The sequence below is a fragment of the Manihot esculenta genome, chromosome 11 (assembly GCF_001659605.2).
Source record: "Manihot esculenta cultivar AM560-2 chromosome 11, M.esculenta_v8, whole genome shotgun sequence".
NCBI classification, from domain to species: domain Eukaryota; kingdom Viridiplantae; phylum Streptophyta; class Magnoliopsida; order Malpighiales; family Euphorbiaceae; genus Manihot; species Manihot esculenta.
Window position 1 is genome coordinate 28,610,984 of NC_035171.2, and position 24,992 is coordinate 28,635,975.

General features: G+C 41.1%; 1 protein-coding gene across 4 annotated transcripts; it reads right to left on the reverse strand.

The window, feature by feature from the left end:
• Positions 1-774: 774 nt before the first annotated feature.
• Positions 775-5,153, reverse strand: LOC110625899. 4 transcript variants are annotated; one of them, XM_043961550.1, is made up of 3 exons: positions 3,539-5,153; positions 2,386-2,931; positions 775-1,491 (listed from the first exon to the last, which is right to left on the reverse strand). In XM_043961550.1, the coding sequence occupies exon 1, from the start codon at positions 4,840-4,842 to the stop codon at positions 3,643-3,645; it is 1,200 nt and encodes a 399-aa protein (XP_043817485.1). In that variant the 5' UTR covers positions 4,843-5,153; the 3' UTR covers positions 775-1,491; positions 2,386-2,931; positions 3,539-3,642. The 4 variants fall into 4 exon arrangements, with proteins under 4 accessions (XP_043817485.1, XP_043817484.1, XP_021627280.1 ...); XM_043961549.1 differs by lacking the exon at positions 775-1,491 and adding an exon at positions 3,020-3,116 and having other exon boundaries at positions 2,291-2,931; XM_021771588.2 differs by lacking the exon at positions 775-1,491 and having other exon boundaries at positions 2,291-2,931.
• Between the last annotated feature and the right edge of the window lie 19,839 nt (positions 5,154-24,992).

Below are 24,992 nucleotides of genomic sequence, written 5' to 3' on the forward strand. Positions count from 1 at the left end.
CTTGAGAACTTTGTCACATGGCTCCATGACAATGCATGACATACTTTGGGCGAATATTGTGTCTTATCAGAAGTCCCCCATTAGTCTTTGACTATTTAGATTCGAAGTTTACAACTGTTTTCTAAGATTTTGGACACGTGGCTTGCCTGAATTAGTTTTCCATACCCACATCTCTTCGTTTGTACTGATGATAAATGTTTGCTTCGCTTCTCGAACCACATTTAAACCGGCCGTCAAAACAACAGTATAAAATCTCCCTTTCTCCTACAATTATTACTTTTGCTCTCAATTGCTTCCTTCATCTCTAAAAAAGCTCGAACACTTGGATCTCTGTTTCATGCATTTCTGAAGGTAACTCCTTTTATCATTTTTCCTACCTTAGAAATGAATAGATCGTCTTCGTCTTTTTTTTTTTTTGGTAGCTCAACCTCCAACTCTTCTTCCAGCGGCCACATCCATGCTCTACCTCCCATAGTTTCGTTGAGGGCGGTCCATGATAGTGATACCCTTCTAGTGCACAACATTCCATTTGTACTGACTGAGAGGGACATAGATCATCTTCATGACCATTACCAGATATCCCGAGAGATTTTTCATATTTATGCTCCTAATCCAAATGTTCGAATTGACGACCAAATCCATGTTGAAGATACAATCATGATGTATGAGGAGCAATTAAAGGCGTGTCATCTTTGATGGACCCATTCTTTGTTGAAGTCCTCAGGTTTCACAAACTATTAAGTGTCCAGCTTCAACCAAACAGCTGGAGAATTCTTATGGCCTTCCAATTCGTCTGCTTCAACAACAACATTAAGTCGAGTGTTGCTCTCTTTTCGTAGTTGGAACCTAGAGGAACGAGGATTTTTTGTTCTTCAATGTAAAAAAACATCAAACTCTCTTTCACCCAATTCTCTCTTCCTTGAATATTGGAAGAATAAGTTTTTCATTCTCCACCACCGAGTGTCCGGGGACTTCGGGCAACTCCGGACTGATTGAAACATTTATGTGGAGCCAAAATGGGATGGAATCCAACCGCGAAGAGACGAGAAAGAGGCTCTGGACTTTTTCTAGAAAATGACTTCGGCCTATAAAATAGACATTAACATGGCTGTGAGGAACACAACCTTCTCCTGGCAAAGCCATTTCCAAATGAAGTGGGCCCAATTGCCTCAGCCCACCGGTTATCAAAACCCAAGGATGATCTTACCCTCTTCCTCACAGCAGTGTATTTTACTTTTTAACCACTTATACCTTTATACTATTTTACTTTTTAACCACTATTTTACCCTCTTCCTCCACACGTCATTTTTCTTTTCCTCATTTGCCACAGAAGGTCTATTCTCTTTTTGCAGGATTCTTTTGTCTGTACAAATGATGACACTGTCGTGGGGAGTTTCCTCATGTCACCTCTTTAAATCCTATACTGCCCAGCAGAAACCTTTCCTATTCCATCAATGTCCGGTTCATATTGCTTGTAAATGAACACGGTCGCTGCATTAAGTTCCAACAAGGTCGAAACTAAACCACACAGATTGATTTCAATAAAATACCTCATGTATTTGAGATTGTAGAATTATTACAGCTAAAAGGTCAAATAACCATACAAGGATTAAATATACCAAATTTTAAATTTCAATCCAAATTTCCCCCTAAATTCTCATTAAAAGGCCAAATAAGTCCATATAAAATTAAATAAACTAAGTAGATTATAGCTTGGACTTTAAAACCATAACAAGTGATGACCTTATTTGGCTTTTTAATGATAGTTCAAAGAAAAAATTGGACTAAAAAATGAAATTTGATATCTTTGATCCCTATCGTATATGTTAAAATTGGGTCAGACTTAACTCATCTCAAAAGCCAGCTCAAGGGAAGGAGTGCTTGTGACCCTTATAAGGGACACATTACCTATTCCCTATTCCAAACCGATTTCAAACCGATGTGGGATTCAACAGTATAGTTCAGGGTCAAATTTGGTATTTTCACCAATTATTATTCCTTTCATACTCCTACCACCACATTAAATGACAACAGAATCAACTTGACAAAATAGAGAAAGAATGCTTCTGCATCAGTTATAAGAATGGTTTAAAAAGAAACTCCATGACAATACACCTATCTTATTCAAGATGGAAAGAGTTCACCTTATTCTACTCTCATATGCATCAAATGTATGGTATAATAAGAGATTTAAGCTTGTGTTGCATGATATTCGCATGCACTATTAAAAAATATCACAATGCACTTTGTACAAAAGATCATGTAAAGGCAACTATAATAGTACAATGTGCAAGAAACACTAAGCATTAGAATTTCACTAGCATAGGCAGTTAAGTTCCTCAACATGTTGGTTGGTTTAAAAATTTTTAGAAAGAATTATGTTACCTGTGAGAGAACCAGAGAATTATTACCCATAAAATTAGTAACATTAGCACAAGTCTCAGCAGTTGTTAACTTGGCAATCTCCATTGAATAGGGTTTCAACAAACTAGAAACACTGATTTTCTCGAAGTATTCCCACTTCCAGTGGGGTGTCAGCTAAAATTTGAGCTGCCATCCTCAGTTGATTCTTAGTCTTCTCCTTCAACCCTTCATACCAATTGGTATATCATGGAGTTTGAAACAAGTGTATTTCACATGCCATAAGCATTACAGGGGTCCATTGAAACTACCATATCCAATTGCTTATTTGTTTCTATTGCACTGTGGTCCAGATGCTTACTGGATCCATCCACGGCTGGGTATAAGAAGGAAATTCTTCAATTGATAAAGTATTTTTACTATTCCTTACTTACTCCTTCAGCACAAACCAGTGACTTGAGCATCTGGGTATGATTACTCCTTCAGCACAAACCAGTGATTTGAGCACCGGGTGATGATTCCCTTTTAAAGGCTCGTGTATCTAGCAATAGGTGCAAGCAATTCCACCACCTGAAGATCCAGACATCTTATGTTCACCAGCCAAATACAGTGCCAAAAGCAAAAAACAAATTTCATGGTTAAGAGGATCAAATTCCACCTTCAATTCTTGCTTAGCAATATGAAACTGTGAATAAACCAAGATTCTTGTTTTCATATTCTATCAGTGCGGCACTCAAAAAATTATTCAGTGTCGTCTGAAAACATAATACATTTCGCAAGTATCAACAATCTACACAATTTGGATAACTAACAATAAAATGCAACGACTTATCAAAAGATATATTAATAATTATAATAACATTCATCATTATTCACCCTAAGTTATCCTGATGACTTGATCATGAGGAAAAGGAAGCCATCATCTTTGTCCTACCAAACACAAAATATAAGCACTATAAAGATTAATATTAAATATGACAGCAGAATCAAGGCATTAGTTAAGCCAAAACAAAAAAGAAAATTGCCATACAAGAGAAAAATGAAAAGTGAAATTTAGTTATCAGAATTATTCATTATATTACCAGTTCAGCAAAGTAACACCTTTAAATAAACATCTACTAAATTAAACAATCAAAGGCAGTTCTCTAAGGTATAAAAAATTAGCAAAGTTACTTACTCAAGCTTTGCCAGGTCACCAAGAAGTTAGAAGAACCAATTACAAAGCATCTATAAACAGAAATCCATGGGTTTAAGATTGACATCCTGAATACCGTATATTTCCTAACCCAGAATTCCGGATTTATCATCAAAACCAAAACCTGGTTCAGTAAGATCCACTTTTCCCTTAAAGAGTTCCAACAATTGAGGCACCTGTTCTTGATACTTGATCACAAACATTTCCAAGAAGTGCTTTTCAGAAGGAATCAAAACTGATGATAAACGGATGTCTGCCTTAATCAAACCCTTTAAAAGCAAAACTCTTACAACCGAACATCTAGGCATGATCCTCCTCTCCAAACTCAAACAATACACAACTGGAACTCTAGCGACATCAGCAGGCTGCCAACCCATCTTGCACACAAGAAAATCCATTGTACGCATGAACTTCTCCTCAGAAATTGTCATACATATGGGATGCTTTCTGAAAATCAACCAAATCTCATCTTCAGAGAAACCCCACCTCCTATACATCTTCATCTTATGTTCCCATGTTTTATTTGACAGCTTATAGAAAACACGAACTGCGTCAACAAATGCAGTTTTTGAAGGGTCAAATCCAAGATTTGTAACCTTCTTAACCCCTTCAGCAAACTTGCCCACTTCTTGGCACATGACTGACGGACAATCGGTGACCAAATGAGATATTAAAGATTGAGGGACTCCAACGCCTCTTAAGTATGATAAATTGTTAGAAAAGCAGTTCACCGGAAAAGTTCTTCCCATGCGTTTCAGGACCAAAACTACTTTCTCATTAGAAACAAGAAAACTTTTAATGATCTCATACCGTGGGATCAGAAATCGCTCTGTACTCCGAACCAACAAAAATGGATTCCTACAAAAAATTAAGGAAATGTCTGACCTTGAAGCCCCTATACAACGCAGAAACTCGAACTTGGGCAAGAGCGTCTTTTCTGGGTGTGCTAAAAGCACCTGGGGCCGATTCCCAACAATTTTGGAGATTTGGGAATTGGTGAATCCATGTTCCTTGAGAAATCTAAGCACTGAGTCTAGTCTTTCAGGAGATTGAAAACTTATATTCTTATTATTAGTGGCAGACTGAGCAGATTTTAGGGTCAATCCACATGAATTAACGAGATATGAGACCACAAATGAGTGCTTATTCAAATTAGATGCTATAGAAGACGAAAGGGATCTGATTACGAATAATGACTGAAAACGAAACATACCCAATTGTTCATTTAAGGGCAACAGAGAAACACTCATATTCAAAGCTAATCTTGCACCGGAAAAACCAAACATTGCAGGCTACGTACCGTGAAACAGCTGAGCTTCATTGTCTACTCCGGTTAAATTAGACTATGGATGATCCGAGATATTCTCCGATCGGTAGATCATTTCGGCAATGAGCAGAAAGGAGGCTAATAACAGAGAACTTGTCGTCGTCTGAAGGACTGAAAACGCTCCGGATTCAATGCCTTCTGCTTCATAAATAGCTCTGTATTTAGCGATTAACATCACGGACTAATTTCATCTGCCACCCAAAAGCCCACCTGATGCAATGTACTCAAAGATGCAGAGGAATTCTTATTCTTAATTTTGATTTTAGGGGAGAAATCGCTACCAAATCCTGAGTAGAAAATTTATTAATTTATCTTTATTTCAAAATGAATTAATTAAAATATTTTATATTTTAAAAAAATTAAATTTATTAATTTTTTTAAAAAAATTTATTAATCAATTTATTTTAATTTTTATCAAGAGACAATAACATGTATAGTTGAAATAAAAATAAATTTAATTAAAATTCTGTATTTTTAGTCTATGTATCAAATAAGATTAATTTATTTATTTAATTAATTAAGTCTAATAAAGTCAAATATATCATAATTTAATATAATATTTTTTAATAATAAAATATTATTTTTATATTTTAAAATATCAAAAATTTAATATTTTAATTAACATAAAAATTTAAATAAAAATAAAAATAATAAATAATTTTTAAAATTCTAAACATGAAGTTTTATTATAAGAAATTTATTATTAAAAATAATATTTAATTATTAAAATATTATTATATTAAATCATAACTTATTTATTTTTAAGCAAACATATGCCTGCATAGTTGGCTAAAAAAATTAAATTTAATTTAATTAGTTTTTGAATAAAATATAAAAACTTAATTAGATTTTTTTATTTAAAATTATAAGATTAAATAATATAAATAATTTAAATTATAAAGATAAAATAATATAAATTATTTATGATACTTAACTGTTTTTTAATAAAAGGAATTAAATATTTAAAATATAAAGATATTTTAATTGAATAATTTTAAAATACGAACCAATTAATTAATTTTATAAAATATTAATAACTTGATAATACTTTATTTTTTTATATAAACTAGAATTAAGTTAATTTATTTTTTAATAATAAAAATATCTTAATAAAGAATAAGCTTATTTTAGGTGTGCATAAATTATTTTTATATTTAATTTATCATAATTATATCCCAATTACTAAATCTAATTTTAATAGGTTAATAATAAATTATAATATATTATCTAAAATTTTATTTAGCTAATAAAATAATTTTTAAAATTTTTATTTATATATGAGCAATATTTTTTTATTAATTTTATTATTTATTGTCATATATATATATATATATATTAATAAAAATTTAAATAGTAAAAAAAAAGCTCCATAAACTAAAACATATAGCTCTTTTTGAAATGACGATTGATATAGTCGAAAAGGAGTTGAATATGATATCTCAATCTGCAAAAAGAAATATGAAGTGATTGATGCTTATGGATAGTCATTCTGATGTTCAAATTAGTAAATTTATCAAAGAGAGCGAATATAAGTAGATTGTTTAAACTTAAGAAGAGTGTATAAAAATTTATACCTTGAATTTTGTATATGTTTTGCTTTTATACCGTAAGAATATTGGGTTAGTTAGTAACTTTTCTGAAAATTCGACTAGTACCAACTAATGGATAAGAGATCATATGATTGTAGGTATAATGGAGATCTATTGTATAATATTTTTTAACGATAACTAGATGGCATGAGAAGCTCGACCAGATACATGGGGCGAGTCTCCTATCGTTCCGAGTATTGATCATCATGATGACCAGATTTTTTTTTTATGAGTGAGACTTGAGTGACCAAGGGTCATGAGTTACTAGAACTTTGCGACATGGCTCTGTGACAATGCATGACATACTTTGGTCGAATATTGTGTCTTATCAGAAGTCCCTCCATTAGTTTTCGACTCTTCAGATTTGAAGTTTACGGCTGTTTTCCAAGATTTTGGACACGTAGCTTGCCTGAATTAGTTCTCCATACCCACATCTCTTCGCTTGTACTGATGATAAATGTTTGCTTTGCTTCTCGAATCGCATTTAAACCAGCCGTCAAAATAACAGTATAAAATCTCCCTTTCTCCTACAATTACTACTTTTGCTCTCAATTGCTTCATTTTTCTCTAAAAAAGCTCAAACACTTGGATCTCTGTTTCATGCATTTTCTGAAGGTAACTCCTTCTTCTATCATTTTTTCTACCTTAGAAATGAATAGATCTTCTTCGTCTTCTTCGTCTTATTTTTCTTGTGGTAGCTCAACCTCTAACTCTTCTTCCAGCGGCCACATCCGTGCTCTAGCTCCTATAGTTTCGTTGAGGGCGGTCCAGGATAATGATACCCTTCTGGTGCACGACATTCCATCCGTGTTGACTGAGAGGGACATAGATCATCTTCATGATCATTACCAGATATCCCGAGAGATTTTTCAGATTTATGCTCCTAATCCAAATGTTCGAATTCACGACCAAATCCATGTTGAAGATACAATCATGATGTATAAGGAGCAATTAAAGGCGGATCATCAGTTTTCGATGGACCCATTATTCGTTGAAGTCCTCAGCTTTTACAAACTATCAATCACCCAGCTTGATCCAAACAGCTGGAGAATTCTTGTGACCTTCTGTAATACCCGGCAAGACTCCGGTATCGGAATTCCTACCGTCCGGTGGGATCTCAGATGTCGGAGACCTCTAGAGGGGTAAAATCATGTTTTCATAAAATGTTTTAATGTGTTTTATGATTTTAAGTAAGAAAGAAATTGAAACTTGAATGAAAAAGACCATGGAGGCATTTTCAGGTTCGGCCGCCGAACATGGGATAGTTTGGGGGGGCAAGCTAGGCTTCCGAAAGTGGCTCAGGTTCGGCCGCCAAACCTCATTTTCGGCCGCCGAACCTCATGTTCGGCCGCCGAACTTGCATGAGTTTTGGAGGCACTTTAGGCTGCCGAAGGTGGTCTGGCCAGCCCCTATATAAGGGCTCCATGGCCGAGACGGGCGAGCTTTCTCCCCATTTTCGGCCAACGGTGAGTCAATGCTCTCCCATGGTTGATTTTTGATGTTTTTCCTCAAATCTTTCAAGTTTTAACAAGTGTTTTCTTGGCTTTTGAAGATTTGTGAACTTTGAGCAAGTTTTGGAGCTTAGAGACCCAAGGAGCTAGATCTCCCCCATCTCCAAGTTGGATCGCCTCTCCTCTCGATCTTCAAGAGGTAAGGGTAGATCCTTAACTCATTTTATGTTTTAAACAAATTTTATGAAAGTTTATGGGGTAGAAATGCATGTGTAAGTTAGTTGATTGCATGTTAGGGTTAATGTTGAGTTTATGAGTAATGTATGTTGTGGATGTTTGTTTGATGTGTTTTGGTTGGGGTTTAGGTTAGTTTGAGGCCCCTATGAGCTTATGGAAGTATGTATGCATGTTTTGGAAGTGTTAGTTTTGAGTTGGATGGTTTGGGAGACAAATGTGCATTGTAGAGGCTGAGTTCTGCCCTTTGGAAGAACTCAGGTTCGGCAGCAGAAGGGATTTTCGGCCGCCGAACCTGCCTGTGGAGGCAGGCCTTTGGCTGCCGAACCCTGCCCCCAAAAGTGGACTTTCGGCTCTAGAAGGGAGTTTCGGCCGCCGAAGGTGCCGCTGAACATGCATGAGTTTCGTCTCTGGAAGGAACCTTCAGCCGCCGAAAGTGCCGCCGAAGGTGCATGACTTTCGTCTCTGAAGGGACTTTCGGCTGCCGAACCTGCCGCCGAAAGTGCCCTGTTCAGCCTTCCTTTGCATGATTTCTATGATTGTTTTAAGGTGTTTTAGGGGGTTTTTGGGGAGTATTTTAGAGTCATGTTCATATATGTTTGGTCCCTCATTTGATTCCACCTTTGTAGGTTCGGACCCGAGGAACCGAGGACCCCAGTAGTGAGACAGCTGCTTCAGTGTCTTGTCAGAGCTAGCCTGAGGTGAGTGGAATAACTCTTTATGTTTCAAAGTAAATAAATCAGTTTTTGAGCATGTTCATGCATCACGAATGCCATGAGATAAATTAGGTTGTTTGCATTAAAATTCATGAATATATTGCATTGCATAATATGATGATGATGTGGATGAGTATTGGATGATCCTTTAGTCCTCGTATGATATGAGATGATGATGATATGATGTGATATGGTATGGTATGGAAGTCTAGGTCGAGACCCATTCTACGCCCCTGGCACTATGTTAAGAGAAAGACCAGGTCTGTAATACCCGGCTAGAATCCGGCACCGGAATTCCTGCCCTCCGGCGGAATCTAGGGTGTTGGATCTCTCTAGAAGGGTAAAATGTGTTTTCTAAATGTTTTCAAATGATTTTAATGGTTTTAATTGAAAGAGAATTGAGTTTTGAAGAGAAAAGGCCAAGGAGGAAGAACCCAGGTTCGGCCGCCGAAAGTGGAGTTCGGTCGCCGAACATTGGGCTGTTTCGGATGGACTTTTGGCTTCCGAAAGTTGAGGAGGGTAGAAGCCAGGTTCGGCCGCCGAACCTCAAGTTCGGCCGCCGAACCTCAAGTTCGGCCGCCGAACATGGGGGACTTTAGGGTGCTGGTTAGGCCGCCGAATGTGGCTCAGCCGGTCGCCTATAAAAGGCCTCAGACCGAAAATGGGCGAGTTTTCCTCCCCATTCTCGTGCCCAGGTAAGTTCATGTCCTCCCTTGGTCGATTTCACGTTTTCCTTCATCTTCTATGGTTTTTATGAGTTTCATTCTTGGTTTTGAAGAGTTTTAAGCTTGGATCAAGGATTTGGAGCTTGGAGACCCCGGAGCTAGTTTCCTCCACATCTCCAAGGTTCGGGTCACACCAACCCTCGATCTCCAAGAGGTTAGTGTAGATCCTTGCTTTTCCTTATGTTTAATGAAGTTTTAAGTAAGTTTTATAGGGTTTGATGGTTGAGTTTGGGTAGAAATGCATGTTTAAGGTTTATGTGAGTTTTATACCCAATGTATGTTATGTGATGTTTGTGTTGAGGAGTTTATGTTAGTTCATGCTCCTTTATGTTTGTGGGAGTGAGTATGCATGATTGGGAGAGAGTATGTGAGGATTTGGGTATATTTGAGTTTGGTTTTTGGCTTGGCAGAATCGGACCTGTCGTCCAGAGGGGACCAGGTTCGGCCGCCGAAAGGAGTTTCGGCCGCCGAACCTGCATGGGAGGCAGTCTTTAAGCTGCCGAACGTGCCCCCGAAGGAGGGACTTTCGTTTCTGTCCAGGGGTTTCGGCCGCCGAACCTGCCGCCGAACCTACCCGAGTTTCGTCTCTGGAAGGGACTTTCGGCCGCCGAAGGTGCCGCCGAAAGTGCCCTGTCCAGCCGTTTCTTGGGTGTTTCCTATGCATGTTTTAGTGATGTTTAGAGGGGTTTTTGGGGGTATGTTTATGAGTTGTTTAGAGTATGTTTGGCACCTCATTCGAGTCCACCTGTGTAGGATCGGACCCGAGGGACCGAGGAGGCCAGTAGTGCTAGCAGTTGCAGAGTCTGTCAGCGTCAGCCAGGAGGTGAGTAGAACTAAATTTAATCTTTTATGTTACGAAATCTAATGCCTAAAGCATGAGCATGCATCATGATTATATGTAATAGGTTGATTGCACTAGTTCACGAATATGTTGCATTGCATTATTTCATGTTGATGTTGAGGAAGGTTTGGACCAAGGCGACTCCATTAGCCCATATCTGTCATTGAGTAATGGGTAAGTCCTTTGAGAGCCGGACAAGTACACGTAGGAACGTCCTTGTGAGCTCTCTGTGGACTGGGTACCCGATCATGTATGTTTCAGGCCTATGTGAGCTCCTTTGGGGGAGCCGGGCACCGACAGAGGGTATTTTTGAGGTCATGTCCGATCCTTGAGAGTAAAAGGATGCATGCAAAAGTAAGGTACTCTCAGAAACACGTCCGTAGGGTATAGAGGTTTGCATGAACCCTGAGACGGACCAGTTATGTGATTTATTTGTGTTATGACGCATTTCATGAAAGCATGTAATTAATGAACTGTTTTTCCTGTTTCTACTCACTGGGCTTTTTTAGCTCACCCCTCTCCCCTAACCCCAGTGTTGCAGGTTGAGTCAGAGTTCAGAGGCAGCAGGGTAAAGTCAATGCTAAGTTAAGTTATGTATGTAATCGTTTATGTTTTGTAGCAGTTTAGTAGTTTTAGAAGTGGACATGTAATGTAAAGTATATTACTGTAATTTGAGATAATGTAATATTAAGTATAGTCATGTGTTATGGATTAGAGTGTGCTTGGCCCTATAGTCTGGATAATCCCTGTTGTTGCATGATTATGTAATGTCTTTAATGATAAGTTGAGATCCAGGCTTGATGTATGTAATGTTGACCCAGCTAGAGCATTTGATGAGGGCTCTAGCATGGGAAAGTTATGTTTTCAGTTATGATGTTTCATACAGGTCAAGCTTGGTGTATGTTCAGATTCCAGTTTTCATGTTTTTATGTTTAAGTTTTAATCATGTATGGGATTTGACCAGGTAATAGTATGTATGTTTGGCTTGCTACGGGTCCCGGCGGCCTTAAGCCGATCTGGATCCTAGCGCCGGTGGCGGTCCGGTTTCCGGGTCGTTACAAGGTCGAGGCCCATTCTACGCCCCTGGCATTATAGGAATGTTATGTTATGTATGTTATGTTAAGAGAAAGATCAGGATAAGGCCCATTCTACGCCCCTGGCACTATTGGATATGTAGAGGACTATTGGTGACAAAACCATCCTTGATTGTGATTTGTTTGTGATATGATGCATTCCATGAGATCATGTGTTTTAAATTAAATGTTTAATTATTCTGCTCACTGGGCTCTAGTAGCTCACCCCATTTCCCTAATCCCTCAGGTATGCAGGTACGGGATAGGTCAGGAGGTCAATAAGAGTAAAGTTATGTTTTATGTAATAGCTAGTTGTGGACATGAACATAATGTAATGTAATGATGTCTTTTGAGGTTTATAGTTGTGCTTGACCCTAGTATATTGGTTAATCCCTTTGTACATGGTATATAAAATGTTTTATCATTGTTTATGTAAACCAAGCTTATTATATGTTATGTTACCCCATTAGAGTATTGATGAGGACTCCAGTGTGGGGTTGATGGTTATACTTATGAGTTGTGCATGCACAGGATAAGTTTGGTAAATGAATGTGAAAGTTCAAAATTTTTATGTATATGTTGACCATGTATAGGATTAAACAGGTATACAGGTTGAATGTGAGGCTTGCTACGGGTCCCGACGGCCTTAAGCCGATCTGGATCCTAGCGCCGGTAGCGGTCCAATTTTTGGGTCGTTACATATTGGTATTAGAGCCCTAGGTTCTTATGGTCGGACCTAGAGTGTCGGGCTCATAGATGTTCTAAAAGGTCAAGCACACTAGGAAAATCATGTCCACTAGGATAGGATGTAGAGTCCTGTCTTGAATGATGATGTGAAATGCCATGATTTTATGCATGTGCATTGATGATATGCTATGTATGTGATGGATGTATGCGGGTTCATGTGTTTGCACATGAACCATTTGATGCTAATGTCTTATGTGATGTGTGCTGTTTTTCAGTAAGCAAGATGAGAGGAACTCATCGATTTGCAAGATTGACTGGAGTACCACCTCAGGATGAGGGCACAGATGCCCGTCCTCCTGCATTGCCTAGGGCAATGTCCTGCAGGTCTAGCAGGGAGAGAACATCAAGGGACCCTAAAAGGTCTTTTGATGTGAGCAGAAGAGGAACAGTGCAAGGTGGAATGTCGGAAGATGCGGGGAATGATATGGATGTGGACCAGAGGAGGGATGGCAGTCTTGGAGTGAGTATGTCTGAAGAGGGCATGGGAGAGTCTCAGGGAGGCACTCAGGCCTCGGGATTTGTTCAGCCACCCCAGTATCCACCCTTTTCACAGAATCCCGGGTATTCGATGGGAGGTATATCGGATTACCCCAGCTTTAACCCTTATCACTCTCACATGCCATACCCACCTTTCTACCCACCATACCCATAGTACCCTATGTACCCACCCCCATCTTTCTACCCAGGTACAGCAAACCCTAACCCAGGGGATGTTGCACCTCCTCCACCACCAGCAGAACCTACTGTCCCAGTAACCCAAGTACCTAAACCTAGCTCATCTAGAGGGAGCAAGGTCAAGATGACCGATTACATGAAGCTGGGTGCTCCCCAGTATGAAACAGGTGATGACCCATTCGAGTACCTTAGAAGGGTCAAAATGATTACAGATGAGATAGGAGCTGATGACAGTAGAGCCATTCAGATGGCTGGGTTCACACTGAAGTGCAAGAAGGCCCGAGAGTGGTTCAAAAACTATGTGAACCCGAGATTGGATAGCCTATCATGGGAAGAGTTTGCTAATGAGTTTGCAGGATGGGCTTTCCCTGACAGTTCAAGGGAGTTAAAGATGATCGAATTTGAGCAGTTGAGGCAGACAGAGGATATAAGTGTAGAGGAGTTCACAGACAGGTTCTTAGAGCTGTTGCCGTTTGCAGGGCAGACCCTTGATATAGATCAGAAGAAGGCTAGGAGGTATATCATGAAGCTTCATTCTATATATTCCTCCTTGATCCAATCAGCAGATAGGGAGAGCTTCCATGCCATAGTAGATATGGCCCGAAAAATGGAGGCTAGTGCCATCATTCAGGGAACAGTTAAGCAGTCAGTGGCACAACCCTCTGGTTCCAAGACCCCAGGTGGGGGAAGGTTAGACCCTTCTTCTCTGAGTGCAGCAGCTTCAGGCAGTAAAAATTGGGGTAAGGCCAAGTCTAAGAAGAACAAGTTCTGAAACAAGATCAAGTCAGGTCTGGGATTAAGAAGTGGCTCGAGCTCAGGTGTAGATAATATAGTATGTATGAAGTGTGGGAAGCCGCACAAAGGAGTATGTCGGTTTGGGACGACAGCCTGCTTCAGATGTGGGCAGGAGGGACACATGGCACGGGAGTGTCCTAGAGCAGCTTTTGTGGCACAGTCTCAGCAGACAGCTTCTGGTAGTGCGGCTCAGCCAGTAGCTCCAGCCGCGACTCAGGCCAGTGGCAGAGGCAGAGGCAGAGGGTCAGCCTCTTCTTCAGCAGGTTTCAGGGGTGAAGGTCCATCAGCTCCAGCGCGAATCTTCACTATGACTCAGCAGGAGGCAAATGCATCAAACACTGTGATGTCAGGTGACAGAGCGGTTGTCGAGACCGGTAAAAAATAATCAATTCAGCTACCAACAATATTAATACTGTAGATAGTGGTGAAAGGGTCGTATCCACAGGGAATTGATACTTACTTACTTTCCTTGTCAAGACCAAGAAAATAAACTGAAACAAAACATAAACTGAAAGAAAATAAACTGAAAGAGAAGTAAACTGAAACGAGATAAACGAGATAAGCGGAATAAACTAAAAACGAGATAAACTGAAACCAAATAACTGAAAGTAAAATGGGGGGGTTTTGAGATTGATTTAATTAATGTAATATTGAAAGCAATAAAAGAAGCGAATAATAAAATAAAGATAAAACAAATATGAGAAAAGCTCTAGTTGAAGAATTGGATCCACTTCAGTTGTTGGGATTGATCATTGACACTTAGTTTCTTTTGATTGATTCAATAAATTGGTCATAGTGATGGAAGAAGCTTCTCACCACTATTATCTCTCCTTATGATTAAATCAATTAGGGAAAGTCCTCCAATTAATTACTAATTAACAATTGCCAAAGAACGTCTTTGAGTCTTAGGCCTTTTACAATAGTCAATCGCATAAAGAAATAGAGAGAATCAATTCTAGTCACCCACATGCATGGAGACAACACTAGATCATGCAATTTCCTTGGTTGTGCACCAAGTGTTCTCGTGTTTGAACAATCCAAGCAATTACGGATTTTAAATTATCCAAACTAACAAATATCAATTACCTTGCAATCAAGAATCAATGTAGATCTAAACAACAAAGCAATATTGAAATCAAGCATGAAATTGCATAAATATTGAACAACCAAAAGATAAACAATGTTTGATCAAGTCTCTCAATCCACAATACAACTAAAGCTTCACCTCATCTTCAACTAGAATAAAAGATTTCAGCCTATCATGGCTGAAACAAAAATAAAAAAATAAAGAAAAGAAGAAAGGTAGAAGAAGAGATGTGAATTTCGCAGGTGTCTCCAAGGTGGTGTGTTCGGACTCTGTAGAGGCTTCTTATGTGCCTTTTTATAGTTGAAAAGTATTGTCCTAGGTCATACTTACTGCCCAAGAGGTATTTCCTACCCAAGATGTATCTGAAAAGGAAAGAATCGCGCTTTTCAGCTTCAGAAGGAAGGCTGCGCGAAAATGCACTGCGGAAGGAAGTTGGTGCGCACGGTTTGGTCTCAGAAAGGGAAGGAGGCGCAGATTGTGCTTCCTAAATAAGTTTAGATGCTGACCTTGCTTCCTAATTAGTGTAGAGGCTGCCCAAGGTACTGCCCATATGCAACTTGCTGCCCAAGTTGTTGCAAAAGAGGAAAGAATCGGACTGCAAGGCTTCAGAAGGAAGTTGGCGCGCAGATTGCCTTCAGAATAGGAAAGGAGCGTACCTTGTGCTTGAAAAGGAAGGAAGAGCGATCCAAGGCTGCCAATAGAGGAAGAAAAGTCATGGCTTGATGTTCATAAGGAAATATGCACGTACCAAGGCTTTCAGAAGAGGAAGGACGCGCGGATCATGCTTCCAGAAGAGGTGGCGCGCGCATGGATTGCAGTAGAGGCAGGAGAATGCAGTCATTAATGTGCAAAAGTGGAAAGATATCTGTCCAGTCTTTCCTTTTTAGGTGGAGCCTTCGTTTGAATTTTGAATGCTGAATGTAGAAGAGGCAAGTGTGCCTTCATGAGATCTTGCTGCCTAAATTGGAAGATTTGACTGCTGTAGTATGTGCACATCTTCGAACAAGGAAAGAAAGATCTGCGATTTGAATTTCGAATAATCTTCTGACTGAACTTTCCTTATTTGCTTTTGCCTCTGCACTTTCCTCATTTGAAGACTTTCCTTTTCTGAAAACTTGCCTTATTTGAAAACTTTCCTTATTTGGCACCTGTTCTAAATATGGCAAGAGAGATTCTGCAGTTCGAATTTCGGACAGTTTGCTGACTGTGCCTTCTGACACTTTCCTTATTTGGCACTTTCCATATATGAAAACTTTCCTTATTTGGAACTTTCCATATATGAAAACTTTCCTTTTCTAGAACTTTCCATATTTGGCACTTTTTTGCAGTTTTAAGAGCATTTTCTCCAGATTGCCTTTTCACACCTAGTTTCTGCAAAACATGATTAAAACCACAAAATTAGGCAGAAAAGATGCAAATAATCATCAAGAACATCATGATAAAATGGGCTAAAATGTGTTCTGTCATCAGGTAATCTCATCATTGGTTGTTCAGATGTTTATGCCTTAATGGACCCTGGTGCATCTCATTCTTTCATTGCTCCGAGAGCCGTCGAGAGGTTGGGTTTGATGGTCTCTGGGTTAGAGTGTCCCCTATGGGTCAGTGGACCCAAGTGCGACCCATCAGTGGCAGAGTCAGTCTGCCAGTGTAGTCCAGTTTTTGTTGAGGGGAGATGCCTTTCAGCCGACCTTGTGGTTCTAGATTTGACAGATTTTGACGTCATTCTAGGGATGGATTGGCTATCTACCCATGGTGCTACCTTGGACTGCAGAGACAAGGTAGTCAGGTTCAGAGGTCAGGATGGGTCAGAGGTTGTCTTCAGAGGAGACCGGAAGGGTACACCTAGAGGTTTGATATCAGCCCTACAGGCTCGTAGGCTGCTCAGGAGGGGTTGTCAGGGTTTTCTAGCTCATGTGAGAGAGCTGGACAGTCATGTCAGAGAGCCCGCCTCAGTGCCCGTGGTCAGAGAGTTCATATATTTCTTCCCAGACGAGCTGCCAGGTTTACCACCTACTAGGGAGATAGAGTTCGAAATAGAGTTGATGCCTGGAACTAGACCGATCTCTATCCCTCCCTACAGGATGGCACCAGCAGAATTGAAGGAGCTTAAAGAGCAGTTGCAAGAGCTGGTAGATAAGGGCTTCATCCGACCGAGTACCTCACCTTGGGGTGCTCCAGTGCTGTTTGTGAGAAAGAAGGATGGATCCCTCAGACTTTGTATCGACTACAGGCAGTTGAACAAAATCACTACCAAGAATAAGTACCCGTTGCCAAGGATCGACAATCTATTCGACCAGCTAGCAGGAGCAAGTTGTTTCTCCAAGATAGATCTGAGATCCGAGTACCATCAGCTGAGGATAAGAGAAGAGGATGTGCCGAAGACGGCGTTCAGAACCAGATATGGGCACTATGAGTTCATTGTGATGCCGTTCGGGTTAACCAATACCCCTGCAGCATTCATGGATCTCATGAACAGAGTTTTCAGTCAGTATCTGGATCACTTTGTTATTGTCTTCATAGATGATATCTTAGTGTACTCCAGGAATGCAGAGGAGCATGCCCATCATCCGAGGTTAGTTCTGTAGACCTTGAGGGAGCACAGCTTGTATGCCAAGTTCTCCAAGTGTGAGTTCTGGTTGAGGAGTATTTCATTCTTAGGGCATGTTGTGTCAGAAAATGGAATAGAGGTGGACCCCAAGAAGGTGGAAGCCGTAGCTAACTGGCCTAGACCCACTACAGTGACAGAGATCAAGAGCTTCTTGGGTTTGGCAGGTTACTACAGGAGGTTCGTTCAGGACTTCTCTAAGATTGCAACTCCTATGACTAGACTGACTAAGAAGAATCAGAGGTTTGTGTGGACTGACCAGTGTGAAGAAAGCTTTGAAGAGCTAAAGAAGAGGTTGACGTCGGCACCGGTGTTAGCTCTGCCAACTGGTAATGAAGACTTCACGGTTTTCTGTGATGCGTCCCGTGTGGGACTGGGTTGTGTGCTGATGCAGAATGAAAGGGTGATTGCTTATGCTTCTAGACAGCTGAAGAAGCACGGGTTGAATTACCCTACACATGACCTAGAGATGGCAGCGATGATCTTTGCACTCAAGATGTGAAGGCATTACCTTTGTGGGGTTAAATGTGAGATCTTTACAGATCATAAGAGCCTGCAGTACATCTTGAGTCAGAGAGAGTTGAATCTGAGGCAAAGGAGATGGGTAGAACTGCTTAGTGACTATGATTGCAAGATTCAGTACCATCCGGATAAGGCGAATGTGGTGGCAGACGCCTTAAGCCGGAAATCACTTGACAGTTTGTCCCATATTTCGACAGAGAGAAGACTAGTGGTGAGGCAGTTCTTTGAGCTCATTAATGAAGGTTTGCAGTTGGAGTTGTCTGGTACAGGTGCTTTGGTAGCCCAGATGAGAGTGACACCTGTGTTTCTGGAGCAGGTGGCTCAGAAACAGCACGAGGACCCAGAGTTAGTGAAGATTGCCAGGACTGTTCAGTCAGGCAAGAATAAAGAGTTCAGATTCGACAGCAAAGGGGTTCTCCGCTATGGGAATAGATTGTGTGTACCAGATGACGTGGGTCTGAAGGGAGACATTATGAGGGAAGCTCATAATGCCAGATACAGTGTTCACCCTGGAGCCACCAAAATGTATCAAGATCTGAAAAGAGTTTATTGGTGGCCAGCTATGAAAAGAGAAGTGGCACAGTTTGTGTCAGCCTGCGAAGTATGTCAGAGGGTGAAGCTGGAACATCAAAAGCCGGCTGGAATGCTCAACCCACTACCTATTCCAGAGTGGAAATGAGAGAATATAGCTATGGACTTCGTAGTGGGGTTACCGGCAACGTCCAACAGATTAGACTCCATATGGGTGATTGTGGACAGACTGACCAAATCTGCTCACTTCATCCCTATCAGGAGTGGCTATTCTGTGGACAAGTTGGCGCAGGTGTATATTGATGAGGTTATCAGGTTGCATGGGGTTCCTGTTTCAATAGTGTCTGACAGAGGACCCCAGTTCACCTCCAGGTTTTGGCGGAGTCTGCAGAATGCCATGGGTACCAGGTTGGATTTTAGCACAGCTTTCCATCCATAAACGGACAGACAGTCAGAGAGGACCATCCAGACAATAGAGGATATGCTCAGAATGTGTGTGCTAGATTTTGGCGATTCTTGGAGGCAGCATCTACCTTTGGTGGAGTTTGCTTACAATAACAGTCATCATGCTAGCATAGGGATGGCTCCATATGAAGCTTTGTATGAAAGGAAGTGCAGGTCGCCTGTTTGTTAGGAGGAAGTTGGAGAAAGGGCTTTGGCAGGGCCTGAGCTAGTAGAGATCACCAGCAGAGTGGTGCCCATAATCAGAGAAAGGACCAAGACTGCTGTGAGCAGGCAGAAGAGTTATGCAGATATCCGCAGAAGGCAAGTAGAATTTCAGGAGGGGGATTTGGTATTGCTCAAGGTGTCTCCTATGAAAGGGGTGATTCGATTCGGGAAGAAAGGTAAGCTAGCTCCACGGTGCATCGGACCATTGAAATCTTGCAAAAGATCGGGAATGTATCGTATAAGCTAGATTTACCTGCTTCAATGGAGAGAATCCATCCGGTTTTCCATGTTTCCATGTTAAGAAAGTTCGTGTCAGATCCGGGCAAGGTTCTTAGTGAGCCTGATGTGGAGATCCAAGAAGATCTCACCTATGTTGAGCAGCCAGTACGGATCCTAGACACCCAGATCAGAAAGTTAAGAAACAAGGAGATCCCGATTGTGAAAGTCCTTTGAAATCACCACAACATCGAAGAATGTACCTGGGAGACACGGGAGTCCATGCTCCAGCAATATCCTCATCTCTTCTAAGGTTAGTTTTATGTGTGTTTTATATGTATGATATATTGTATGCTATGCATGAGTTGTTTGGTGAACATTCGGGGACGAATGTTCTTAAGGGGGGGAGAATGTAATACCCGGCAAGACTCTGGTATCGGAATTCCTACCGTCCGGTGGGATCTCGGATGTCGGAGACCTCTAGAGGGGTAAAATCATGTTTTCATAAAATGTTTTAATGTGTTTTATAATTTTAAGTAAGAAAGAAATTGAAACTTGAATGAAAAAGACCATGGAAGCATTTCCAGGTTCGGCCGCCGAACCTCAAGTTCGGCCTCCGAACATGGGATAGTTTGGGGGGGCAAGTTAGTCTTCCGAAAGTGGCTCAGGTTCGGCCGCCGAACCTCATGTTCGGTCGCCGAACTTGCATGAGTTTTGGAGGCACTTTAGGCTGCCGAAGGTGGTCTGGCCAGCCCCTATATAAGGGCTCCATGGCCGAGACGGGCGAGCTTTCTCCCCATTTTCGGCCAACGGTGAGTCCATGCTCTCCCATGGTTGATTTTTGATGTTTTTCCTCAAATCTTTCAAGTTTTAACAAGTGTTTTCTTGGCTTTTGAAGATTTGTGAACTTTGAGCAAGTTTTGGAGCTTGGAGACCCAAGGAGCTAGATCTCCCCCATCTCCGAGTTGGATCGCCTCTCCTCTCGATCTTTAAGAGGTAAGGGTAGATCCTTAGCTCATTTTATGTTTTAAACAAATTTTATGAAAGTTTATGGGGTAGAAATGCATATGTAAGTTAGTTGATTGCATGTTAGGGTTAATGTTGAGTTTATGAGTAATGTATGTTGTGGATGTTTGTTTGATGTGTTTTGGTTGGGGTTTAAGTTAGTTTGAGACCCCTATGAGCTTATGGAAGTATGTATGCATGTTTTGGAAGTGTTGGTTTTGAGTTTGATGGTTTGGGAGACAAATGTGCATTGTGGAGGCTGAGTTCTGCCCTTTGGAAGAACTCAGGTTCGACAGCCGAAGGGATTTTCGGCCGCCGAACTTGCCTGTGGAGGCAGGCCTTTGGCTACCGAACCCTGCCCCTGAAAGTGGACTTTCGGCTCTGGAAGGGAGTTTCGACCGCCGAAGGTGCCGCCGAACATGCATGAGTTTCGTCTCTGGAAGGAACCTTCGGCCGCCGAAAGTGCCGCTGAAGGTGCATAACTTTCGTCTCTGAAAGGACTTTCGGCCGCCGAACCTGCCGCCGAAAGTGCCCTGTTCAGCCTTTCTTTGCATGATTTCTATGATTGTTTTAAGGTGTTTTAGGGGGTTTTTGAGGAGTATTTTAGAGTCATGTTCATATATGTTTGGTCCCTCATTTGAGTCCACCTGTGTAGGTTCGGACCCGAGGAACCGAGGACCCCAGCAGTGAGACAGCTGCTTCAGTGTCTTGTCAGAGCTAGCCTGAGGTGAGTGGAATAACTCTTTATGTTTCAAAGTAAATAAATCAGTTTTTGAGCATGTTCATGCATCACGAATACCATGAGATAAATTAGGTTGTTTGCATTAGAATTCACGAATATGTTGCATTGCATAATATGATGATGATGTGGATGAGTATTGGATGATCCTTTAGTCCTCGTATGATATGAGATGATGATAATATGATGTGATATGGTATGGTATGGAAGTCCAGGTCGAGGCCCATTCTACGCCCCTGGCACTATGTTAAGAGAAAGACCAGGTCGAGGCCCATTCTACGCCCCTGGCATTATAGGAATGTTATGTTATGTTAAGAGAAAGACCAGGACGAGGCCCATTCTACGCCCCTGGCACTATTGGATATGTAGAGGACTATTGGTGACAAAACTATCATTGATTGTGATTTGTTTGTGATGTGATGCATTCCATGAGATCATGTGTTTTAAATTAAATGTTTAATTATTTTGCTCACTGGGCTCTAGTAGCTCACCCCATTTCCCTAATCCCCCAGGTATGTAGATACGGGATAGGCCAGGAGGTCAAGAAGAGTAAAGTTATGTTTTATGTAATAGCTAGTTGTGGACATGAACATAATGTAATGTAATGATGTCTTTTGAGGTTTATAGTTGTGCTTGACCCTAGTATGTTGGTTAATCCCTTTGTACATGGTGTATAAAATGTTTTATCATTATTTATGTAAACCAAGCTTATTATATGTTATGTTACCCCATTGGAGTATTGATGAGGACTCCAGTGTGGGGTTGATGGTTATGCTTATGAGTTGTGCATGCACAGGATAAGTTTGGTAAATGAATGTGAAAGTTCAAAATTTTTATTTATATGTTGACCATGTATGGGATTAAACAGGTATACAGGTTGAATGTGAGGCTTGCTATAGGTCCCGGCGGCCTTAAGCCGATCTGGATCCTAGCGCCGGTAGCGGTCCGATTTTCGGGTCGTTACACCTTCCGCTTTGTCTGCTTCAACAACAACATTAAACTGAGTGTTGCTCTCTTTTCGTAGCTGGAACCCAGAGGAACGAGGATTTTTGTTTCTTCAGCGTAAAAAACATCAAACTCTATTTGACCTAGTTCTCTCTTTCTTGAATGTTGGAAGAATAATTTTTTCATTCTCCACCACCGAGTGTCCGGGGGCTTCGAGCAACTCTGGACCGATTGGAACATTTATATAGAGCTAAAATGGGATGGGATCCAACCGCGAAGAGACGAGAAAGAGGCTCTGGACTTCCTCTAGAAAATGGCTTCGGCCTATCAAATGGACATTAACATGGCCGTGAGGAACACCACCTTGTCCTGGCAAAGCCATTTCCAAATGAAGCGGGCCAGTTGCCTCGGCCCACCGGTTATCAGAACCCAAGGATGATCTTACCCTCTTCCTCAGAGCAGTGTATTTACTTTTTAACCACTTTTACCTTTACACTATTTTACTTACTCTCCACTTTATATAGATATGGCGAACAAAGGGAATAGCAAGTTTGCAGAGGCGGTTCGTGCTGCTCGAAAAGAAAATTCCACTGCTAGTACCTCGGTCCCTCCTTCAAAACGGGCACGACGGGCAGAAGAGATTATCGTTTTGCCTCTTCCTCCTCCTCTTCCTGTAGTGACCAGGCCTTCTGTAATACCCGGCTAGACTCTGGTATCGGAATTCCTACCGTTCGGTGGAATCTCGGATGTCGAAAACCTCTAGAAGGGTAAAATCATGTTTTCATAAAAATGTTTTAATGTATTTTATATTTTTAAGCAAGAAAGAAATTGAGTTTTGAATGAAAAAGACTATGGAGGCATTTCCAGGTTCGGCCGCCGAACATTGGATGGTTTGGGGGGGCAAGTTAGGCTTCCGAAAGAGGCACAAGTTCGGCTGCCGAACCTCATGTTCGGCCGCCGAACTTGCATGAGTTTTAGAGGCACCTTAGGCTGCCGAAGGGTGGTCTGGCCAGCCCTATTTAAGGGCTCCATGGCTGAAACGGGCGAGTTTTCTCCCCATTTTTGGCCAACGGTGAGTCCATGCTCTCCCATGGTCGTTTTTTATGTTTTCCCTCCAATCTTTCATGTTTTAACAAGTTTTATCTTGGTTTGAAGATATTTGAGCAAAAGAGCAAGTTTTGGAACTTGGAGACCCAAGGAGCGAGATCTCCCCCATCTCCGAGTTGGATCGTCTTCCCTCTCGATCTTTAAGAGGTAAGAGTAGATCCACACTTCTTTTCATGTTTAGTTGAGTTTTATGAAGTTTCTTGGGGTAGAAATGCATGTATAATTTTATGTTGAGTTTTTGGTTTATGTTGTGTTTATGAGCAATGTGAGTTGTATATGTATGTTTGATGTGTTGTAGTTGGGGTTTAGGATAGTTTGAAGCCCCTAGGAGCTTATGTATGTGTGTATGCTTATTGTGGAAGTGTTGGTTTTGAGTTGATTGAGTTGGGAGGTATTTGTGCATAAAAGAGGCTGAGTTCTGCCCTTTGGAAGAACTCAGGTTCAGCAGCCGAAGGGACTTTCGGCCGCCGAACCTGCCTGTGGAGGCAAGTCTTTGGCTGCCGAACCCTGCCCCTGAAAGAGGACTTTCGGCTCTGGAAGGGAGTTTCGGCCGCCGAAGGTGCCGCCGAACATGCATGAGTTTCGTCTCTGGAGAGAACCTTCGACCGCCGAAAGTGCCGCCGAAGGTGCATGACTTGCGGCTCTGGAGGGACTTTCGGCCGCCGAACCTGCAGCCGAAAGTGCCCTATTCAGCCCTCCTTTGCATGATTTATATGATTGTTTCAAGGTGTTTTAGGGAGTTTTTGGGGGGTATTTTAGAGTCATGTTCTTGTATGTTTGGTCCCTCATTTGAGTCCACCTGTGTAGGTTTGGACCCGAGGAACCGAGGACCCCAACAGTGAGTCAGCTGCTTCAGTGTCTTGTCAGAGCTAGCCTAAGGTGAGTAGAATGACTCTTTATGTTTCAAAGCAAATAATGAAAGTTTTAGCATGATTCACGCATCATGAATGCCATGAGTTATATTAGGGTGCTTGCATTAGAATTCACGAATATGTTGCATTGTATAATGTGTTGATGATGTGGATGAGTGTTGGATGATCCTTTAGCCCTCACTATGACATGATATGTTATGAGACAATAATAATACATTGTGAAAGACCAGTGAGGCCCATTCTACGCCCCTGGCACTATGTAAGAGAAAGACCAGTGAGGCCCATTCTACGCCCCTGGCACTATGTAAGAGAAAGACCAGTGAGGCCCATTCTACGCCCCTGACACTAATGGAATGTTATGTTATGTTATGCTATGGAAGAGAAAGACCAGTGAGGCCCATTCTACGCCCCTGGCACTGTTGGAATGTGTAGAGGGCTATTGGTGACAAATTCATCCTTGATGTGATATGTCTGTGGTGTGATGCATTTCATTATAGCATATGTTTTAAATGTTTTATTATTCTGATCACTGGGCTCTAGTAGCTCACCCCATTTCCCTAATCCCCCAGGTATGCAGGTACGGGATAGACTAGGAGGTCAGCTAGAGTAAAGTCATGGTTATGTAATAGCTAGTGGTGGACATGATAAATATTGAAATGTAATGAATAGTATTAACAGTTATGTAATGAAATGATGTTATTGAAGATTAGAGTTGTGCTTGACCCTAGTTTGTATGTTAATCCCTTTTTTTTACATTATCTTTCAAATGTAATGGTTTAATGATGTATTATGTAGACCAAACTCACTATATGCTATGTTACCCCATTGGAGTATTTGATGAGGACTCCAGTGTGGGGTTGATGTTTATGTTTATGAGTTGTGCATGCACAGGTTGAGTTTGGTGATTGAATGAGAAAGTTCAAAATTTTTATGTACTTGTTGATCATGTATGGGATTAAACAGGT

Coding starts and splice junctions, on each gene's coding strand:
- LOC110625899 (XM_043961550.1), bottom strand. CDS start 4,842: ATGTTTGGTTTTTCCGGTGCAAGATTAGCTTTGAATATGAGTGTTTCT.